This window comes from Apteryx rowi, unplaced genomic scaffold (genome assembly GCF_003343035.1).
Source record: "Apteryx rowi isolate R43461 unplaced genomic scaffold, aptRow1 scaffold_343, whole genome shotgun sequence".
NCBI classification, from domain to species: Eukaryota; Metazoa; Chordata; class Aves; order Apterygiformes; family Apterygidae; genus Apteryx; species Apteryx rowi.
Window position 1 is genome coordinate 624,744 of NW_020449897.1, and position 20,212 is coordinate 644,955.

General features: G+C 49.4%; 1 protein-coding gene across 3 annotated transcripts; it reads left to right on the plus strand.

Moving 5' to 3' along the window:
- Window positions 1-26: 26 nt before the first annotated feature.
- On the plus strand, window positions 27-16,251 carry LGALS2 (galectin 2). 3 transcript variants are annotated; one of them, XM_026072476.1, is made up of 6 exons: window positions 27-115; window positions 6,989-7,286; window positions 8,027-9,098; window positions 14,301-14,383; window positions 14,685-14,844; window positions 16,034-16,251. In XM_026072476.1, exons 3-6 carry the CDS (start codon window positions 8,991-8,993, stop codon window positions 16,178-16,180), a joined length of 498 nt encoding a protein of 165 aa, XP_025928261.1. In that variant the 5' UTR covers window positions 27-115; window positions 6,989-7,286; window positions 8,027-8,990; the 3' UTR covers window positions 16,181-16,251. The 3 variants fall into 3 exon arrangements, with proteins under 3 accessions (XP_025928261.1, XP_025928260.1, XP_025928262.1); XM_026072475.1 differs by having other exon boundaries at window positions 8,950-9,098; XM_026072477.1 differs by lacking the exon at window positions 8,027-9,098.
- The last annotated feature ends 3,961 nt before the right edge of the window (window positions 16,252-20,212 follow it).

The window sequence follows — 20,212 nt, forward strand, 5'->3', positions numbered from 1 at the left end:
CATAGAGAGTGAGTGAAGACAGGATAAGCTAGAGCGCCGGAAGCCAGCCGCCACATCAAAGTCGCTCCCAAAGGAGCTGCCCTGGCAGTTTCCGGAAGAGCCTTTGTGCTGGCAGGTGAGGCTACTTCCGGTACCGAGGCGGAACACTTCCACCTCGTGGGGAAGTCGCGTGTCCTTTCAAAGGACACGGGAGAGACGCCGGGAGCGGGGCGTGGCGCATGCGCAGTGCCTGCGGGCGCACGCCCCCCCCCCGCCCCCCCCCACCCGCGGCGGGTGGGGTCCGGCCCCGGCAGTTTAACGGCCGCGGCGCGAGGGCTGTGGTGGGTGGTTTTTCCTGTAGGGCTTAATGAGTTACACAGGGTCCTGGGGGGCCGGATATTTTAGGAGGAATTATAAATACCGGCAAATGAACTTCTCTTTATCCTGTGTCCTGGCTGGAAGCTTCTTTAAATAGAAATCCTTTCTCCCCTACGTGGGGCTGGACTTTCTCCTCCTCTGTGTTTTAACAGCTGTGAGGTGAGAGAGGAARAAATAAAAGTCCTGGAAAAAGCTAGGATCTTTGGGAATTTAAACTCCATTTGTCCCTTTTCTCCTTGCGGCTCCAGTGATCCAGGCTAGTGCTAATTATGATGCTTAATAAGCATTGCGTGTCTAGTCCGTGCTGCAGTGGTCTTGGAAAGAATGATGTGTGTTCTGTATGCAATGTGTTTTCTTTTATATATTTGTCTTAAGTTAATGCTGGTGAAAGGTGCCAGCTCAAGAGCCTTTGGGAGCATTGTTCTCCACCTGTTTGATGAACATCTAGTGCACTGCATCCACAGTGGTGTTCAAAGCACCCACTGAGGCTGGCTGTGTTGAAGTATCAGTGATAAGAATGAGAGTACATTGCAGCCTATTCAGCCTTAAAGAGTCCAATCCCGGAGGCAGTCATATGAGTCAGAGTGGTCCTGTGTAAGGTTACTCATTGGGGGCATGTTTATAGAGCTAATCCCACAGATGGTAGAGGAGGGAACTGCTTTGGTGTCRCACCTAATGTTTTTCCTTATGGATAGTCATTGTTTTTTGGGGACTTTTTGGCCATTAAAAAGTACTTTTTTTGACACTCGAGTGTTGTTCTTTTTTTAACTGTTACTCCCTTACATCACAAAGCCTTTTTTAAAAATGCTTTTCATAGAAAATTGCCACATCCTTTCCTCTGTTGTGTTCAGGCACGTTTTACGTGAGTTATTTTAATCTTATGAGTCAGTCCTGCCCGTCACTTCTACCTCTTTGATTTTCTGAGAATCCTTAGATTGTCTTTAGGAGACTGGGGCCTACATCTTGCATTCTAGGTCATGTAAGAATTGTGTAGAAGGCGGGTATCTCCTCTCCCTGACCCACAAAGAGATTGTGCCTCTGAAGCAGTGGTTTTCAGTCTGGGTTTTCACAGCCCCCTGTTGCAGAAATTTCGATCTGTCCAAGTCTTGAGGTATTTATTTTACTGTCTTTGCCAACACCCAGTTGTTACTAAGAGTAAGATGAATGGAAGGCTGCACCTCTTTTCAGCTGGTCACAAACAATGGTAAATGAACTCAGGCATAACATTTATGTTGGCAACAGCCTTTCAAACCTTTCTTTTCTTTCTCCTGAACTTAGAGTCTTACCACTTTGACTACATCTGCTTTCCATGTGATAAGGGCCCTAAGTGCAAAAGAAGGAAGAGATCTGAGTTTTCTGCTGGATCTATCAGCAAACAAACTGAATTTTCCTCCTTTCAACAGWGGCTAGGTGACATGTGAGAAAAACCTTTCTCTTGTCCCTCATTTTATTTTTACTGGCAGCTGGAATCCCAAACCAGATTTGAAGCCTAATGGAGTGAGACGCTCCATATTGTAATTAACACTGATCCGGAATAAAAATACTAGAGCTATAATTACCTTGTAGCCAGTTGCAGAGAAAAGTGTTTAGGCTCAAGCCGGAGGCCTGGGTAGTTTGCATGCCAGAAATATAAAAGCTTGTGATGGGAGAAGGGTTTGTGATCCCGGGTTTGGCAGACTTGCTGCATGCTGTCCCACAGAGGGCAGCAGCAGGCAGGAGACTGGCTGCTTGGTTAACATCAATTTAGAAAATGCCCTTGCTGCCTGTGAAACTGCAGAAGTGGTGAATCACAAAACAAAGTGACTAGTAATCGGGAAGGGGAGGAGGTCTGCATGAGTGACTTGATCGCCTGGAAGAGGGGTTTCCCAGGCAGGTGAGACTACCCACCTAGTCATCTTCAGCCTGCCAGAACCACTCTGTCACCTCACTCTGTTCTGATGTTTGTTTTTTTAGTATTGTATGTCTGCATATGATCCATGCAATATCTTTCACATGTGCTTATGTGCACTAGCAAGAGTTCCTGTACACTTCCTGCTGGGCTGTTGGCTCTGGCCTATGATGTTAGCTTCCCTCTCTCCCGGCAGGTTCCTCTTTCTTTGGCAAGGCGTTCTATTGGAGACCTTTCACTTTCCCGAAATGCTATATTGCGGTCTCTTGATCACTCTTCTTGTTTGCCTACTCCAGCCGACTGCAGCAGACAGTTCCTGGCTTTTTGGCTCAGTTACCTCTGCTACTTTCTCTTGAAACAGGGCTGGCATCTCTTCTGACATCACCTCAGACCATGCATCTCTTACACAATCCTCTGGATTTGCAGCCCTACTATTCCCTGACCTTGGCTAACTTCTTTCCTTTCGCAATACTTCTAAGTACCTTTCCCAGTGGAGGGTTGCAATTAGAGGCGCAAGTATAGAGTTGCATATTTCTGCAGAGGGAGAGCAGGTTTGAGCTCCTTTAATCTAATAGGAAATTTCTTCTTCCCTTTCATATGCAGCACTTTCTTGTGGTATGCAGTCATCCACTGGAATTGTTCCTTTCCATTTCTTTCAACATTTCCCTTTTTCTGTAGGAAGACCTGTCCATAGTGATCAAAGAGACTGTTCTATAACTAGAGGAGCAGAATGAGGAAATAGGATATTGAATAAGGGATCAGAACATCTGCCTGCTAGATCTCTGCCATTGAGCATGTCTTGGAGCAAGACTTTAGGAAATGCGCATGCATACTTGCTGCCTCAATTTCCGCAGTTGTTAGCATGAAGATAATTTCACTTGCTTCCTTTGGGGAGTTACCTTGACCTCTGTATTCAAAATTTCCTCTCCATGTTGGTTCTGTCATTATACCAGTAACAACTGGATCTACAAGACCTGGAAGCAAGAGGAGCACATGCCAGCATAAGTTTGAGCTGAGCTGTACAGGTTGTTGCTTCCTTGTATTCAAACCCTCCTTTCAGACTGGGCATTCAAGGGGTGTTGTTGTCCCTTGACTGAGTCGTCAGTGGTGCCCTGCTGCCCATTCTAGGAAGTGACAATGCCCAGCTACCCCTCAGGGAAGGCTCAGCTGCATTTACTGTTGCAGACAGCGACTTCCCAGGAGAGTCCGGGACAGGCAAAGGATGCTCYGAGAGCATCAGAAAACTGCTGCTGCTGCTGAGAAACAGTATCTGCAGTAAGCAAAGAAAAAAGAAAACAAACAGGATAGAAACCCTAGTTATATTCTTGGCCTGGGGGCTGTTAGATTATGTATCTGTGTAAGCCAAAAACAGAACAGGGAGAGGAAGATCTGCCAGTTTAGRGAGAATTGCTTAAATTTACTCAGCTGAAGCAAGCATCAAAGGCCCCAAGCCCGCAAGGGGGAGCTTCAGTGAAGTCATTTGTTGGTGAGATAGCTTCAGACTGGAATAGATACCAGTAAAGTGCACTCAGGATTTAAGTGCTGAGAGAGGCACTTGAAAAGGTGAACAGATTCACCTGTTCTCCCTCTAGCTCTAGCTCTGACTTGCAGTGTTATCTCTAGCAGATGGAAGGGGAGTAACTAGAAAGCACAAGTATTGGAAGACTGTTTTAAGAACCTGGATTTTGCTGAGATAGTTTAGCTCTAAAGAGCAGCAGGAGGGAGAAGGTGAAAAATCCTGTTGCAAAGGCATTTTGCATGGGCGGCTGAGCACAGATCAGTGACATGAAGCTAGGAATCCTGGAGCAAATCAGGGAGCCCAAGTGCAGCAAATCCCCAAGCCTGGATGATTAATACATMCCTGCATTGCGGTGACAATGAAGTGTGACTTAGTGAAGCATTTGCTGGGGACGTTTAGTTTAGCAGCAATCTGGGGTGCTCAGAGATGCAGCTTTGTGCAGCCTCTCTTTAAAAAGCAGCACAAGGAGGAGGCATTCCCTTTGTGGGGTGCCCCACATGCTCTCAGTTGTGCAGCTGGCTCAGGTTTGACAGCTGGTGAGCTTGAATAGACAGTTTTTGGCCCAGGCTTGAAAAACCTACATTGCTAGTGATCCTGGTTTGGCGGCAGCTGCGTCAGGTTCCCTAGGAAACTTCAGTGCCGGCTTAAGTCTGGACTGCGAAACAGCAGGAGGAGGCAGTCTGATGTCTCTGCCTCCAGCCTGGCTGTTCTTCCCTTTCCACTTGGCATTGCAGCCAGCTTCAGCCCTGATTTGGCAGCAGAAAGGCAGAGAGGAGCAGCAGGGCGGAGTGAACCCAGTGCTGGGGTATGGCAGATGTGGAGTTAGAAATAAAAAGAAACAGACCCAAGAGGAGGAGGCAGACGCAGAGTCTACATATTTCCCTAGGGTGGGCCTGGCCTTTATAGGCTCATTTCTGGTCACTGTGGCTTCATCTGTGTTAGTAAATGCAACAGGAGCAGGGCAAGGCCCGAGCACAGCCTCTGGATGGCTCACACCATGTAATAATTGTTAGCACACTGCCTGAAATGGTTTTGGGCTGTGCTGACTGCCCACTGTGTTGCCCCTTAGCTCAGCAGGCATTTCTGAGGGAACGTGCACATTCTGGCTCTCATTGCAACCATGTCACACCTTTGCAGTCACCGATTTGAAGCCCCAGCTCTTCCTCTGTGCAGAATGAGGAGATGCCTTCCACAGAGGCTGTTCCTCTTTGCATCTTTCTCCTTGCTCAGAGTACCTTGCATCCTGCCTGGGCCCTCCTCGTAGTGGCACTCTGGGTGGATTTTAGGAGGAGGGTGTGCAGTGGGAGTTGACGCAGCTGAAAGCAATGGTGTCGCAGCCTGGCTTGAACAAGAGGCATGAGACCTCTTCCCTGTCTGTGAGCCACACTTAGCTACTGTACTGCTCCTGCTAACAGCTGGTTGCTGGTGTCTAGGACTTTTCAGCTCATCCTGAGCACGGTCCTTGGGGAGCTGTGTCTCTGTCAGAGCTGTTCAGGAAAGATTCACACCCCTTTCCTAATGAGATGGAGTGAGTAGTAGAGACGTTCCTCAGGGACAGTGTTGTAAGAGGTGCTACGTGCATGTTCAGGACCAGAGAGCAGGTCTCCACTAGCTTTTCCGTGCTGTTGTGCAGTAGACATTGATGCATGTCCCATCTTGACAGAAGAGATAAGCTATCTGCCTGCTGATGGGAACTTGCCTTGCAGTTACAGCCACCATTCCTCACATTGTTCTTATCAGATCTCCTGGTTTGGCAAGTCTGTTTGTTGAACGGTGAACGGCAATGTGTTTGGGGCTGTTCAGCCTGGGATATGATACGATTTGTCTAGTGTGAGCAGTGTTCAAAGCATTTAGCTTGTAATACTCTTTCCCCCTCTTGGGACAAGTGTTCTCCATCCAGGAATCTGACTGCAATAAAAGCAATTTATCTGCTTCGCTGCAGCAGGGCTTTTGTGGGGAGCAGTGTGAAGGAACCTGGGGGCAGCCAGAGATATACAGCCATGTTCTTGCCTGGATGTATTGTCAGTGGTGGAGAGAATAACAACATCAAAGAGGCACAAACTGGAGGGAAGGGAAAAAGAGCCAGGGAGAACAAACAGCATGGCACAACCACTGAGAACACAAAATAAACATCCACTGTGGTCAAATGAGGGCTTATATACCACTGACTGTATGTGTGGCTACATGGGATGGGCAAAAACAGGAGTAGAGAATCAAGGAGCAGTCAAGAGAAGGGACAAGATACTCCTGTGGGACTGGTTGAGAAAACAGCATGTCCTCAAATGCAAGGGGTGTCCCATAGTGCCCATTATAGTGCTGGAAAGGGAAACAGGATGTCCTGGCAGTGCAAAGCAGTCCCCCTCCCTGTAGTACTGTGAGGAGATTAAAAAGCTCTTGGCAGTGTCATGACCAAGCAGGCTCTGCTGGTGCCTTTAAAAGCTCTTTCACCCAGGTGGAAACTCAAAGCAAGGCTATGGCTGTGGTTCTTCACTGGGGAGTAGGGAAAGTGTAATTTAGTGTTCCTCACGTCCTTGAGAGCGGAGCTGGAACCTCCTCTGCACTTTGCTAACAACAGAGTTGTTTCCCTGGGCTCCTGTAGCAGTTGCAGGTCAGGTTCAGCTCTTTTCCCTGCAGCTTGCTCTAAAGGTTCATTGGTTCATTTATTTCTGGTGTCCTTCTCTGCGAACAGGGGGTGGGGACAGGAACAGGGGGAGTCAGTTGTGTGGGCCTGATCTTTTCTTAGGTCTCTTCTAGATGCCTGCAGTTCCCTCTTTAGAAGCCCATTTCCTGCACTGAGCCAGTCATTTTGGGATTTTGATTCCCTTTTTTTAGCAGCTTTTCTTTTCCATTTCCATCTGGTTTGTTTTTTACTGTTTCATTTTGCAGTGCCATCAAAGGGAATCTGTTCAAGCTAATTTCAGAGCAACAGATAGTTTTGACTTGACAACCCCCTTCCCTGCAGGCTTCAGCCACAGTCTTGGATCAGAAGCTGATAGCCCCTTCAGACCCTCAACGGTGATGGGAGTTAAGGTGGCTTGCCACTTTTCAGGGTGGGGAGGACTGGGGTTTAGTGATGTGATGATGAAAGAACAGACTTTTTTATTTGGTTTCCTTCTTTCCAGCCCATGAGCTGTTAATTCTTGTGGCTTTTCAAAACTTGCTATTTCTCCTTTAGCATTTCTTTCTCTCTCTCTCTCTCTCTCTTTTTTTTTTTTTTTCCACAGTGGATGAGCCACCCTTGGCATCACTCCTTGTGTGTGTGACTCAGRCAGATTCTGCTTGTCTGAAGGATTCTTGCAAGTCCTCGGAGTTGTCCAGCCCGCCTTGGCTAGTGCTGGAGCCTGTGAGAAACGTTCAAAGCAAGTTGTGCGCTGCCAGCAGCCTTGTTCTTCCTGTGCAGGATGGACCGTGTGCACAGCGACTCAGCACTCCCTCTCGCTGCACCCCCTTGCTGCTGTGTGGGGTTGAATCTGTGATGGCTGCTCCGAGCTCGACTGAGGGAAGTCCCCATGGATGTTTTGTGTATGGTGCAATTCTGCATTTCTTTTTTGCTTATTTGAGTTCCATCCAGTTGTCCTCATAGTGTCTTTGTTGTGGGAAATGGTCAGGGGGAGTTGGACTTGGGGCATCTTGGAAGTCCCCTGGCTTAACATTTTTGGAAGGGGTCCATTCTTTCTGAATGCCTCTGTTTTTTGGACTTATTTGGACATACCCAAGGGCTGATTTTTTTCAGAGGCACTGAATGCCCCATACCTCCTACTGATATTAGATGACATGGTGAGAAATCAGCATCTCCAGTATCCAGAGTACATTAGCCTAAGGTGCCCAACTTACATTCAGCTTCTGGGACAGGTTTGCAAAGCTGTATTGTGCAGATCTGGCTATGGGAGTTTTGAGATGAGAATCCAAACAAGGACAGTTGTTTTTGGATATATACTTGGGTATTTGCACCTCAGTTTCCCCATGTGCAAAATGAGGGAATTGCCATGTTCCTTACCCAGTGGTAAGAGAAAGCTGTTAGAGATCTTCCTCTTCTGGTGCAAGATGCAAGTGGAGCATAAGACCTCATGAAGCTGATCCTTTGTGGAGAGCTCTGTGGGTGATGATTTTTCCTGTTTAGCTAATGATATCTCATCCAGCAAGTCTGGGATAAGCAGAGAGGTCCCAGAGGTGYGAGAGAGAGGGAAGCCATGAACCATCTATGTATCTTCTCTTTTGTTAGTGGAGAAGCTTTCAACATAAGTGCATTCTTTTATCTCCAGGCATGTTTTTGAAAGCCTTTCCCACAATCCACATTCCTGGCCTGCCTCCATGAAAGAATTAGAGAAATGAAGACTGGAAATGGAACTGGGTGGCATGTAACCAGTCCTCTGACCTCCCTTCCCCACCCAGTGCCAGTTCATTTTCTTGTCCCTCAGGCAAGCTGAGGACCCATCGACATGAATCATCTGGCTGCTTGGGCCAATGAAATGGCCCTGATGTCTTATGAACCAGCTTTCATGCACAAGAACCACCTTCCTCCCCTCCCCTTGCACAGCTTGTACCGCACAAGAGTGTTACCGCAGACTTCAGAGCTGCCTGAGACAAATGTCCCCTGCAAATCTGTAAGGCCACTTGGCCCTGGGGATGAAAACCTTCCATCAAAGTGCTTTGAACTCCCCGTGGACATGGGAAATGCCAGTCACTGTGACACTGGAGCCTTCCTGATGCAGTAGAGAAAGAGATGGGGTCTGAGACTACACTGCTTTCTTTTGCTCTTGATCTGCTCCAGTGTTGTGGTGCAGGTTCCCTTCTTCCCTGATGCCCTGCAGCTAGCCCTGAAGTTAGGTGTTTTTTTAAAAGATTCCAGCTCTTCCAATAGCTGTGTCCTTCCTCCTCCTCATTCCCCACATCCCAAGGAAAAGAATTTGCACCCCAAAGGCGAAGGGAAGAGATGCTGCCAGAGAGCCTACTAGATGCTGATGGCCTCTGATCCCTTGCCCCCAGATTCAGAGCATGGATACTACTTCCATATTACCTAGAGAGGCTCAGGACTGATGCACAAGCAGGGAGCTGGGGCATGGAGGATGGCAGGGGATTACACCTTATCTTCCAGTCCTTTGTTCATTCCCATTTTAATTGATCCAAATGCGGAGACTTCAATGCCTTCTCTAAAACAGCTATTCCTCTTTGGTTAACCTCTTAGGCAAGAGGTTAGTGCTCATAGGCACTAGTTTCCTAGTGCTCATGATTACCTTGGCTTCTCCTACATCTGGACAGTCCTCCCCTGTACGCACCCTTCAGATCCACAGACCTGCTTATCCAGTCTCCTGCTTATCTCATCATTTGGCTGAGGTAGGTATATTTCATTCTCTCAGTCCTCCTCTGTTAGGAAGCTGGCTCGTTTTCAGAGTTTAGAGATAGTTTGGGTGAAGGTTGCAGTATTATCTGATGAGAGGCAAACCAACACCTCTCCACTAAAGGGGAAACTGGTCCTATCAAACCTATAGGGGAATCTGTGAATAGCAGGTAGAGGACTAAGCACAGGCATCAGGAGGTGATGCAAAGCCTGTTCTCTGTCATGCGATGGTGGAGTTTGCACAAGGATCTGGGTGCATTGGTAGGACCTATTGTTCAGAGGGACTAATGTTCCCCACTTGTTTTCAGAAAAGCTGTGCACACCCAGGGCATCTGAAAATCTGGAACTCAGCTTCTTGAAATGCACCCTGTAACCCTCCAAGGCAGGGGGGGCATTCCCAGCCAGGCTTCATAGCAGAGGGGAACTGAGGCAGAAATGTGGCTTATTTTCAGAATTACAGGGAGGAACTTATCAGGACCCTAGATGAGGTCAGAGAACATGGTTTAAATCAGGTCACTGCTTGGTATTTATTGTGTAGAGTTTTTCTTTTTTCTTTACTCTTGCACTGAAATTCTTCCCCAGAGGCTATTCAAGGAAATAAATAGCCAGTGGAAAGGGACAATACCTTGCTGTGGAGTACAAATTGTATGAAGCAGTAGGAAATAATAGCAGAGTGAACAGCTGCTACTCCAAGAAAGACTGCATGGTCTCTGCAGCTCTTTTTGCTTTGAATAGACACTAAGGCCTGGTCTACAGCACAGACTCTCTGGTGCCTCGAGTGCAAAACTGAACAGAAGCTTTTCCCTCATAGCATCTTTCTCTGGTGCTGATTGCTTTCTTTGGTGTCTAATTAGTTTTGAGCTGAAACTACAGCCTTTCATGAGAGCAGTAAGGGGATCTCTTGCCTTTTTTCTCAGGGCTTGGTTTGACAAAGACAGTGGTGCGCACATTCCCACATCCAGCATGATTTCCTTGCCTTTATTTCTTTGACATCTGGGCTGAACACCATGTCTAATATATGACAATTCATGTCACTTCTGTGAGCAACTGTTTGTAGCTTGTATCCTCTAGAGGGTGTGTGTTGGCTGCCCTCTCCTCTAAGTCTTGAGCCCTTCCTCAGAGCACTGTGCAGAGGTTGGGATGGGGACAGTGCTGCCTGTTGGGTGTGCTGGTGTGGATTTTAGGGTGCACCCCTCACTGCAAAAGGCCCTGTGAAACCTCTCTGTGGGGTGATTGTGCTACATTGGCCTGGAAATTGGGAAGCTTGTGATTTTCTTCAAGGCTGCACACCTAACTGACTTATCTCTTGCCCAAATAAGGAAACAAAATAATACTGCTGCCAGCAATGATGCCTCCAAGGATCTTGGCAGCCTGCCTGGGAGGGTAGCATTCAGTCTATCCTCAAAAGCAGTGTGGGTGCCAGCTGGTAGCAGTGGCTGCTGCAAGCAGTGGTACATGAGGTGCTGCTGTCTGGAGCCACTCCAATGGTCCTGAGCTCTCATGGGTGCTTTTGGTGGCTTGAGATCCCCAAGGATATAGGGAAGGCCAGGAAGGACTGTTAACCTCAACATCCACCTTATGAGACCTTGGCAAAAGAAGTTGCCATGTTTCATGCAGTGAAAGCATCATTCTCTCCCCCTTTTGCCCCAAACTCTTCCCTTGCTACCTTGTAATTGGCTGCCCTCTTTCTCCCTTCATGACAGCACCATGATTCCTCCATATGCACTCTAAAACACTGGCAACATTTTAGTGACCATCCTGCTCTGCTCCCCAGGTCAGTCAGAGACCCCTCTGAGCACTGAGAGACTCAAGGGTCCCCAGGCAGAGGGGAGGAGGTGTGAGCCCCACAGTCACTCTGCAGAGGACCTGCTCTGCCACCCTTCTATYGCCCACGGCTGAAGGCCCACACAGTTGCTTTGGTCTCTTCCCTCCTTAAACAGGTGCTGCCCTACCCTGTATGATTCTTCTGTTTCCTCTGTGTGAAATTGCAGGTCTGACCCCTATTGGAAGCTGAGCTTGCCCTTGGGTCAGGCATGGCCCCACCCTTTCACTGGTGACTGCTTGTCAGCTCTCTGCTATCCCAAGGCAGCCCTCTGGGAACACAGCAGGGGCTCCTCTGGCTCTAGCAGTGTGAAAGCAGGTGTTCAAAAACAGTATAGGCCAGGTATCCTCCAGCCAGGATAAACATCTATAGGGGGTCCTRGTCGGGCAACCCCTGGCAGATGCCCTCTTATCCATCTCTCTGGGGGTGAAGGATTCTTGGGTCCCCTTCACCAGTGACCACCTCCTCAGGATGCCAGCAAGACCTCTTATAGAAGCCCTTCCTGAGGAGCCTCAAAGCTTCCACGCCCCTACATTTTCCTCCCTTCACGGACCCTCCACCTCCTTTGCAGGTGCCCTTTAGCCAAGTTTCCTCTATCTTTGGGATGTGCATTCCCACAACATCACATTTTCCCAGAGTTTTTTGCTTTGGATTGTGAGTGGGGGAATATCAACTTGCCCCCTGCTCCCTCCTACCCTCCCATTTGCCYCTTGACTATAATTAACTCCTCATGGGCACATCAGGAATCTGGGAGATGACACACTGCAGCAGCCAGCCCTGGTGCAGGGCGAAGCAGGCGGGTGTATGTCACTCAGGCTGGCTTCAGGGTGTGCTAGGTTGAAATATAGCATGAGGGTCCCTGGCTGGGCTAGTGAAACTTCCCAGCTTTGCTTATATGGAGGATCTCAGCTCTTCTGGGGTCACTAAAGTCCCAGACCCTTCTTATGTGGGGAGCCCACATCCTACATGAGCCAGGCCATCTGTACAGAGTTGTTTTCTGACCATGCAGAGGCTCAGCTTCACAGATGAAGGAAGAAGCCATCACTGGCAGAATTTCTGCCTRATTTCCCACCATTATTCCCAGTGGCAAATAAAAAAAGGGGTTGATGCCCCTGCTGAGCATTTGTGGGAGGGGGTTTAATTTTATCTTGGCAAAAATCTCACGGTCTCTTTCTGAACAGCTTGTATCTCTCYTTCCTGCCTCTTGTCTCTCTCCCTGTATGTTCTCACATCCGTGATTCTTGTAACTCCACACGTAGCTCTCTGTATGAATGGTTCTCCCCATCCCTCAGAGACATGCTGCTCTCTCTCCTGGACAGCCTCAGACTCTGCCAGTCAATGAGATCAGCTGATAAATCCTGCTGACACTTTTTTGTTTTTTTCTGTCCACTCCACACAGGTCTGTGTGGGAAGTGGGGGACAGGCTCCACTAGTCAGTATGATACTGACTGAACACCTAGGCCTTGTCTCTGCCACAACATTCCTGCGCGACCTTGACCAGCCGTGCAGGACAGGATTTTTCTGACAAAGTTTAGGATCTGTCTTGGGGCATGATGTCTTGAGCCCTAAAAATGTATGTTTCTACTTGGCTTAAAATAAATTCAGGTAACTAACCCTAGTGGTGGCTACATGGTCAGTGTCTTTTGATGGATGAATCCTATTCTTGTCCCTGCAAATGGGAGCTGCTGGAAAGAAAGAGCTAGTGGGATGCTCAGATATTTTGGAAGTGGGGCTCTTGGCTCTGCATTCACCCTGGGAGGGCTGAGGGGGGAGCAAGGTGATGTGAACCTGTGTGYGGGTGGGACATAGCAGTGCAATGGGAAGCAGGCCCAGTGCCAGAAACCACCAGCACCTGCTCCTGCCACCCACAAACTTAGCCTGGGGAGGTTTCACCAGTGGCTTAAGTGACCTTAACAGCAAATAGATTTCCAAAGCCTGCTGGGCTTTATGACCCTCTGCTAATAGGAAACACCTCCAGAGGAGGAGTGCTTATCAGCGCTTATCTCTTCTTGCTTCAGAAGCCTTTGGGGAAGGGCAGACGCTATCTTTTATCTGGCTGTGCAACAGCAGGATAACTGTGCATCCAGCTGCTCTCTGGAGGGATGGGGCCTGGGAGGGGGAGTGAGGGACTACTAGTCTTCTTAACACTGGCCTCCTCCTCCCTCTTGCTTTCYGACTGACTTCTGGAGTCTGGGAGTAGAGCACCAATTTCTTCAATCAAATCTAGGACACTGTCTCCTGACTTGTAGCTTTTACTGCAGAAGGAGATTGATGAAGTGATGCTCCCTTGTGAAGACAATATTCCTGTTTCTTAGGGTTAGGGTGGACTGGGCTATTGAACCTGCTATGCTTGGCTCCTGAACCTAACAGATTTGGGTCTCATTGGAGCTTGGATGGGAGATTGCAGACAGCTCCCAGGTATTGCTGGTGCAATCCACACAGCTGGGGCTGAATCTAAGGCCMCAAAAAGTGAAGGACGTAGGATGCTTTATTGGCTGAGCTGCTACACAAAGAAAAGAAATGAACATGGCGGTCACATCTTCATAGCCAGCTGGGATGATACTTGTCCTATGTGATGGCTGGAGTTAACACCACTAAGGGCTATATGTGCTGATGCCTCCACAGGAAGTCCACTGAGGGGGCAGTGGGGCTGGGAATTGATTAAATCTCCCTGAATCGCTAGTGAAAGGAATTGTGTGKGGGGGAGCTATTTCTCTGGATCAGTATTCTGGTTTAATAGCAGTCAGTGGTGCCTTGCAAAGGCAGGAGTGCTGTTAATGTGTAAGCCACAAGGWAGTTCAGGGATGTAAGATCTTCTGTACAAAGGGTTTCTGAGCTAAACTGCCTGTGGCTTCCTGCCTGGTTACTCTGCTCTGCTGAGGAAGATGTCTGTAAGGGCTGCTGCTCCTCTCCTCTATCACCTTGGGGTCCCCAGCTCACGGTGGTGGGTAGTCAGCAATGATGAGTGAGGGACAGGCACGCCACAGCTACCTCCATTCTCACCAATTGCATTTCCTGGGCTGTGGGTGATGCTGCCCACAGAGAAGCCTTTGGGGAAACCTGTGTTGGACCCCCCTGCTTTAACCCTCTTTGTATGTCTGCTGTCATGCTTTGTCTTTCACTATGCTATGGACAAGCCTGTTTTCATCTCTTCTCTCTCTCATGTCTTTTGTTTCCTGCTGGCTTCACTCAGCCCTCTCTTCCCTTCATTGAGCAAGAAAACCATGCAAGACCTCCAGTATGGGGGGTTTTAGGCCATGAGAGGAACTTCTGAGAGCAGTAGATGGTTTTTTGGCTAAGGCACCTTCTCCAAGTAGTGTGCTCTCACTTGCAGTGTCTGAAGGAGACCCACAGACCTTTTTTCTCTTTGCCTTAGGAAGTGTTTGAAATCTTCAACCTGGATCTGAAGGCTGGGGACAGCCTGAAGATCAAGGGCAAGATATCTGAGGATGCTGATGGGTAAGTACGAAGAAACCACCTCAACTCACCAAGACTGAAGGTAGGCTGCAGAGGTGGGGGGGTTCCTAGGTCACCAGGGATGCCTGCCCAGTGCAAAGAGCCTGAGCATAGCTTAGTGTTAGGGGAGCCCCTGCACCACCCCCATTCTAATTATCCCAGTTCATGAGCAGAATGAGGAAACAGGAAGGGTTAAATATCTTCAACACTGATTGAGGAATTGGAGGCAGAGCTGTGTGTTAGACCTCAGATCCTTCTAAGACCCTGGCTTGCCCACACGGCTGACCTTCCTCCTTCACCACAGCTTCGTCGTCAACCTTGGCTACAGCTCTTCAGATCTGGCATTGCACTTCAATCCCCGCTTCAACGAGTCTGTCATCGTCTGCAACTCCAAGTGCTCCAAAGCCTGGCAGCAGGAGCATCGTGACAACCACCTCTCTTTCTCCAAGGGCTCCACTATCAAGGTGAGGGGTCTGTGCTGGCATTGGGTCGTGTGTGTGTGTGCGTGAAAACCCTTGGTTAGCATGTTCGTGTGCACCGCTTCCTCCCAGCCTGCCCTCCAGAGCCTCCCGCACCCTCTTAACAGCCACTTATCTTCATCCCCTGGGTTTTCAGTCCTGATTGCCATTTCTATTCCTCCTTCAAGTCTCCACTGCTTCCTCTGGGAACTTTGCATGAGCCTTTTCTGTCTTGGGCTGTTAGTACTTCCTGCTCCCCATTCCTGCCCAGCACAGCTCAGAAAGTGAGCACACCTGGGGTGGGTACGAAGGTAAAGGGAGTCTCCAAGAAGCAGGATCTTGCTGCTCTCCACCCTATTTCTCTCCCTAGTTCCCTTCCAGGCAAACACAGGTTTTAAGGCAACCCAGGGTTGGGAGCAATGTAGTTCAAACTACCCTTCTTGCCCTTTCCAGTCCAACTAACTCTCCCTCAGCCCTTCCATCCTCAACATTCCTGGATCCACATTGACAGCCTATCCCCCCTCTCCTCCTGCCAGGGATGCTGCCCAAGTTGCTGCCTCATGCTGTCTGATGCCCCAGGATTTTGACAGGGCTGCTTTTATGAGCAGTCCTTTTCCTATTGCTGTGGAGTATTATCTCATTTCCTCAGTCATGGCTGGCTCACGGGGAAGGGGTGGAGAGGCAATGGCGATGAGTAATGATCCCTTTAATTTGCAGCAATCAATAGTGAGTTTTCATCTTKTCTGTGCATATTTATCAGTGAAATTTCTTTTGCCAGGCCTTGTTCAGTATGAGTGTTCTGGTGAGCTGCTGCAGGGCTCCCAAGGCATTCAGGTCTGAAGTTTTATCTGCCCCATTCAGGGCAAATCTAAGCCACTGTGTAAAAAGAAGCAGTGGAAGCTGCACTTAGGTTTAACTGTTCTGATTTTACAACCTGAGCAGCTGAAACAGTCCCAGGAGAGATCCTCTCCCCAGATCATAGTCTAGATACAAGCTCAGACCTTCAGTATCAGTCACTCATTTCCTGCCTCACTCTGTGAGGTGCTAGCTCAGCTCAGTCCCCAGCACCTTGCTTAAGGCTGTCAGGACCAGGTCTGACCCTGATGTGTAACAGCCAGGTCTTTGGAGTGGATTCTTACTTCCTGTTCTCCTTCTTGTCCCCAATTCTTTCTCTTCCTTCCCTCTCTTCTCCTAGCTCATCATTGAATTCCTGGCAGAAAAATTCCAGGTGAAACTACCAGATGGGCATGAAGTGGAGTTCCCTAATCGACACTGCTATGACAAGATCACCTACATGAGTGTCAAGGGAGGATTCAGGGTCACCTCCTTCAAACTGGACTGATGGGCACCGCTTCCTAGCTTTAATAAAGATCTAAGCAGTGGGTCTGTTTGCTCCAGCTGCTCTGGCTTCTATGAGGTCTCTGGCTCTGTGGCTTAGTGTGAGACACTGACAAAGCCCAAGGTTTTCTGCCAGCAGGAAAGGAGCCCTTGTTGGATGGAAATAGCTCCCACATAAAGCCAGGTGCCTTTTCCAGCTCAGACCAGGATGTAGGGATGAATAGATGGCACAGAGGGCAAAGCAGGCTGTAGGTGGGATTCAGGACGAGGAAGGCAGTATGTGATTGCAAGTGAATGGTTGTGTAATATCTTCACAATGCACCATTTCTTCCTGCACCCAGATTTTGGGAAGGAGGGAAACAAAACCATGATGTGAACAATGTGGAATTCAGTGCCACAAAAGCGTATAATTAAATGTTAGGTTTGGGAACCTCAGGGCATGGGTTTGATGTTTTCCTCTTGGCCTCTTGCAGTAAATAGGAAGGAGGAAAGGGGTGCCTTGCCCTCCAGCAGGAGCCGTACCAGGCAAAGCGGTGGCCCYGGGAATGGAGCACARGTGTGCCTCTGAGCTGGCATTCCTRCTAGTGATAAGGAGCTGTCTTCTCGGTCTTTTCCTCTTATCTCACCTCACTTATCTGCTGGCACATTCCAGCTGGGTTACCCATTACTCAGACATTTCCACACAGTATCATACTCAGTATGAAAGTGAGGCAGGGTAGGGCAGCAGGAAGGAGGGTATTTTGGTTTGGTTACCCTGTTCAGTGTCTCTCAGTCTGTGTCTCTCACACAGGATTACASGCAATTACTCCTGATTAGCTGCTGCTGCTGCTCTAATTAAAGTGTCTCACAAGCCACAGGGAGGGAGAGTGGGCCTGGAGCACACTGGGTCAATTCTGTTCCCAAAGTCCCCAGGGAGAGAGACTGAAATGTGCAGAAAATGAGGTAACAGGGGTATTGCAACACCTCCAACAATGTTGGAAGGAAGGATAGGAAATGTTTTAACATAAGAAAACAGGCTAAACTTTTACCTCCTTGCCCTCATGAGATTGAGGTAATGGGGAGAAGATTGCTGACCAGAGAGATGGCATTAAAGCTCTGAGTGAGACTGATGTATGATAGCAAACAGCAGACTTCAGAGGACTTTGAACTGGGTGGGATGAGAGTAGAAGAGAAGAGCATTTTATGGAGAGTCCAACYTAAAAGGACATTACAATGCTCCTGCTATTCCTCTGTGCTTCCACACTGCCTCCTTCAGTGTAAGCAACAGCTGTTTAGCTCAAAACAAACTGTGAGCACAGTGTCCCACAACCTATGGGACTTGCTGCTGCCTGAGCATTTGGGCAGAGGTTTTCTGAAGGATTGGAAGGCCTGTAGCCAAGCCAGTTTTGGGAATGGTAACATTTTGCTTCAGGGTGCAAACTAATTGTTGCTGGGTTGGAGAGGAAACTTTGCGCTCTCCTGTATGCTACATGGTGCTGCATGAATAGGAGAGATGGTTGCTTTGTGTATTAGTCACAATGAGAGGCAAGGTACTGGACCAGGTGATCCAAGYATCTCTGTGGTGCTGGCAAATCCCACTTCGTTGTGAGCCCTGAGTGCAGAGACAAGGTGATTTTGGGGCTGGGACTGGAATGTGGTCGGATGTGACAAGAGAGGTGTTAAGCTTGCTGGGTCACTGCAGCTGTGGGCAAGCTTGAGGAGGAGGCACCAGAGGAGAAATTAGTATCAAAACTGGTTTAATRAGAACAATAATAAGTGCATGGGATACAGAGTAGAGGCAGAAAGGATTTTCCACAGATGTGGGTCTTTGGTCTGAAGCTTGTATTATGGTGCGGGAAGAAGAGGGCAGGGGACCTCATCCTGAGAGCCAGAGTCCACCCAACAGAAAGTGCAGGGGTGGTGAAGGCTGTAGATGCTCAGGCCTTGCTGGTTGCCAGTGGCTGGAGATGGGGACTCCTTGAAAGTGCTGACTGCCCCAGCTTGCTGCTGCCTGCTGGTGCAAGGCAACTGCCTCTGGAAGTGGGGGAGATCAGCTGCCCCTAACCTCGATGACCTGACAGAGGAGCAGCACTCAGACATGCTGTTCCCACGCACACACACGCGCAAATGTTGGAGCCTCTGTTATGCTCAGAAGTGCTCCCTGACAGAAGAAGCCTGCAGAAGGACCAGGCAGTGGGTGAGCTGTGTGGGAACGGAGCCCTTTGGCCATGGCCTAGCATCTCCCCCTGCCACACACACATTTCTGTCCTGGAGAACAAGGGCAGTCCTGTGAGGGTCCCTTCAGTGACCTCAGCCCCAGAGCATTTCAGCTCCACGCTGTGGCACAAAGGCGCTTCTATGAGCGTTGCTTTGCACGTGGGACAGCGTGGGGGGCAACTTGTTCCAGGAAGGCCATGTTGCCCAGAGACAGTCGATTAGAGGCCTTAACCATCCACAAATACCCCTTGAGGGAGGCACTCTGGAAAGAGGGATGTGTGAGTAGGAAATGGGGAGAGGAGGAGAAGAGGGAAAAGAGACAGCCCAGATCTCAACTAGCCAAGTGGCTGCAGAGAGTAAGTCTTCTTGTTCTGAGATGGGGTGAAAGGAAGGGTAAAAGTATACCTGCAAAAGGGTATCTCTCAGGTGAAGTTATTGTGAGATGGGGGGTAATCCAGTGGTGGGAGGGCCCTAACATCATGTTTCTTAATCTTGGTGACTGGAGATGACTATTGAGATTTTTGGGGGCCCAAACTACAGAATTTGATGACCTGACAATCTCACCCCTGCATCAGCAAGGCAAGACATCTTTCCTTCTTCCTGCTGCAAGAGGGCAGGGGTTAGAAAACAAGACTTCCTAAGTGATGTGCAGCAGCAGGAGGCAAACGGAAAGCCCCCTGCAATTATCTTTGTGAACAATCTTGCCTTCCTTAACACTGAGCTCATGTTTTTTTGGAGGGGAAGGGGGAAGGCACAGTTCTGTATGTTTGTCTGACCCCAAGCCTCCAGCTGACCTTCCCAGGGCACGCAGTAGTTAGATATATGTGCTATATGGGAGGGTCTTCCACTAGCCAGAGCTGGGCAGACCAGCTTCCCTTATGTGTGAGACATATCGGTGGGAATATCTCCATGAAGGCAACCTTGCCAGCACAAAGGGGGCTTTGGTGGGAGGATGGAGCATGTCCTAGGTGTGTGAGCTGGGCTAGGCTGAGGGATGGGAGAGGTTCCTCTATTTCTTTCTGTGTGGTACTGCAGTCACATGAGACAGGAGGGTGCTGGTGCAGGTTGGGGGGAGGGGTCTCTGTGAGGCAGGAGAAGGCCTTGCTGCCCTCCAGGCACACCAGGAGTGGGCTCCCTGTCGCTGCCCTGGTGGGGGTGAGAGGCAGGAATGCGAGCTGGATTCCAGAGCCTGTTCCAGCCGGCTTGTGCTGCCGGCCTGGGAGCATTGCATGCAGGCTACTGCCTCCTTCAGAGCTGAGACAGCTCCCTGCAGTGCTTTGTCCCAGCGTGACTGTCTCAGAGCCCACTCCTGACTCACCGCCTCTCCAGGGCTGGGTTTTACGTAGGGGGAATGAGCCCTGTGTCTACAGTCTCTCCTTCTGTCTGCTCTCTGTTTATCACCTCTCCCTTTCCCGAGCAGTGTTTGCTTGCCCAGAGGATGTAGGATGGGGAAGAAATGGATTGGGGGTTTCTTTGGCATACTGGAACATTCGTTTGGCATCTAACAACAGTGAGGCCAGGAGGGGGAAGGACTGTGAGCATCTGTCTCAACACCCAGTGCTGCAATGCAGAGCAGAGCGGGTCTTCACCTGCTCACCCCGGCACCCTCACCCAGCCCTGAGGAGCCCTCTGGGAGATGGACTACCCTCTTCCACCCCTGCCTCCCCCCCGCTTCCTGCACCCCACTGCCCTCAGCTTGGCGCATCTCCAGAGGAGCATGACTCAGCCAGGAGTTCACCCAYTGAGTCTGTTGTCAGCTCGCTTAAGGAGCTGGCATCTGAGGGAAGGGGATGGGGCGAAGAGTGAAGACCATGGCACCAGTGTCTTTGGAAGGGGGCTG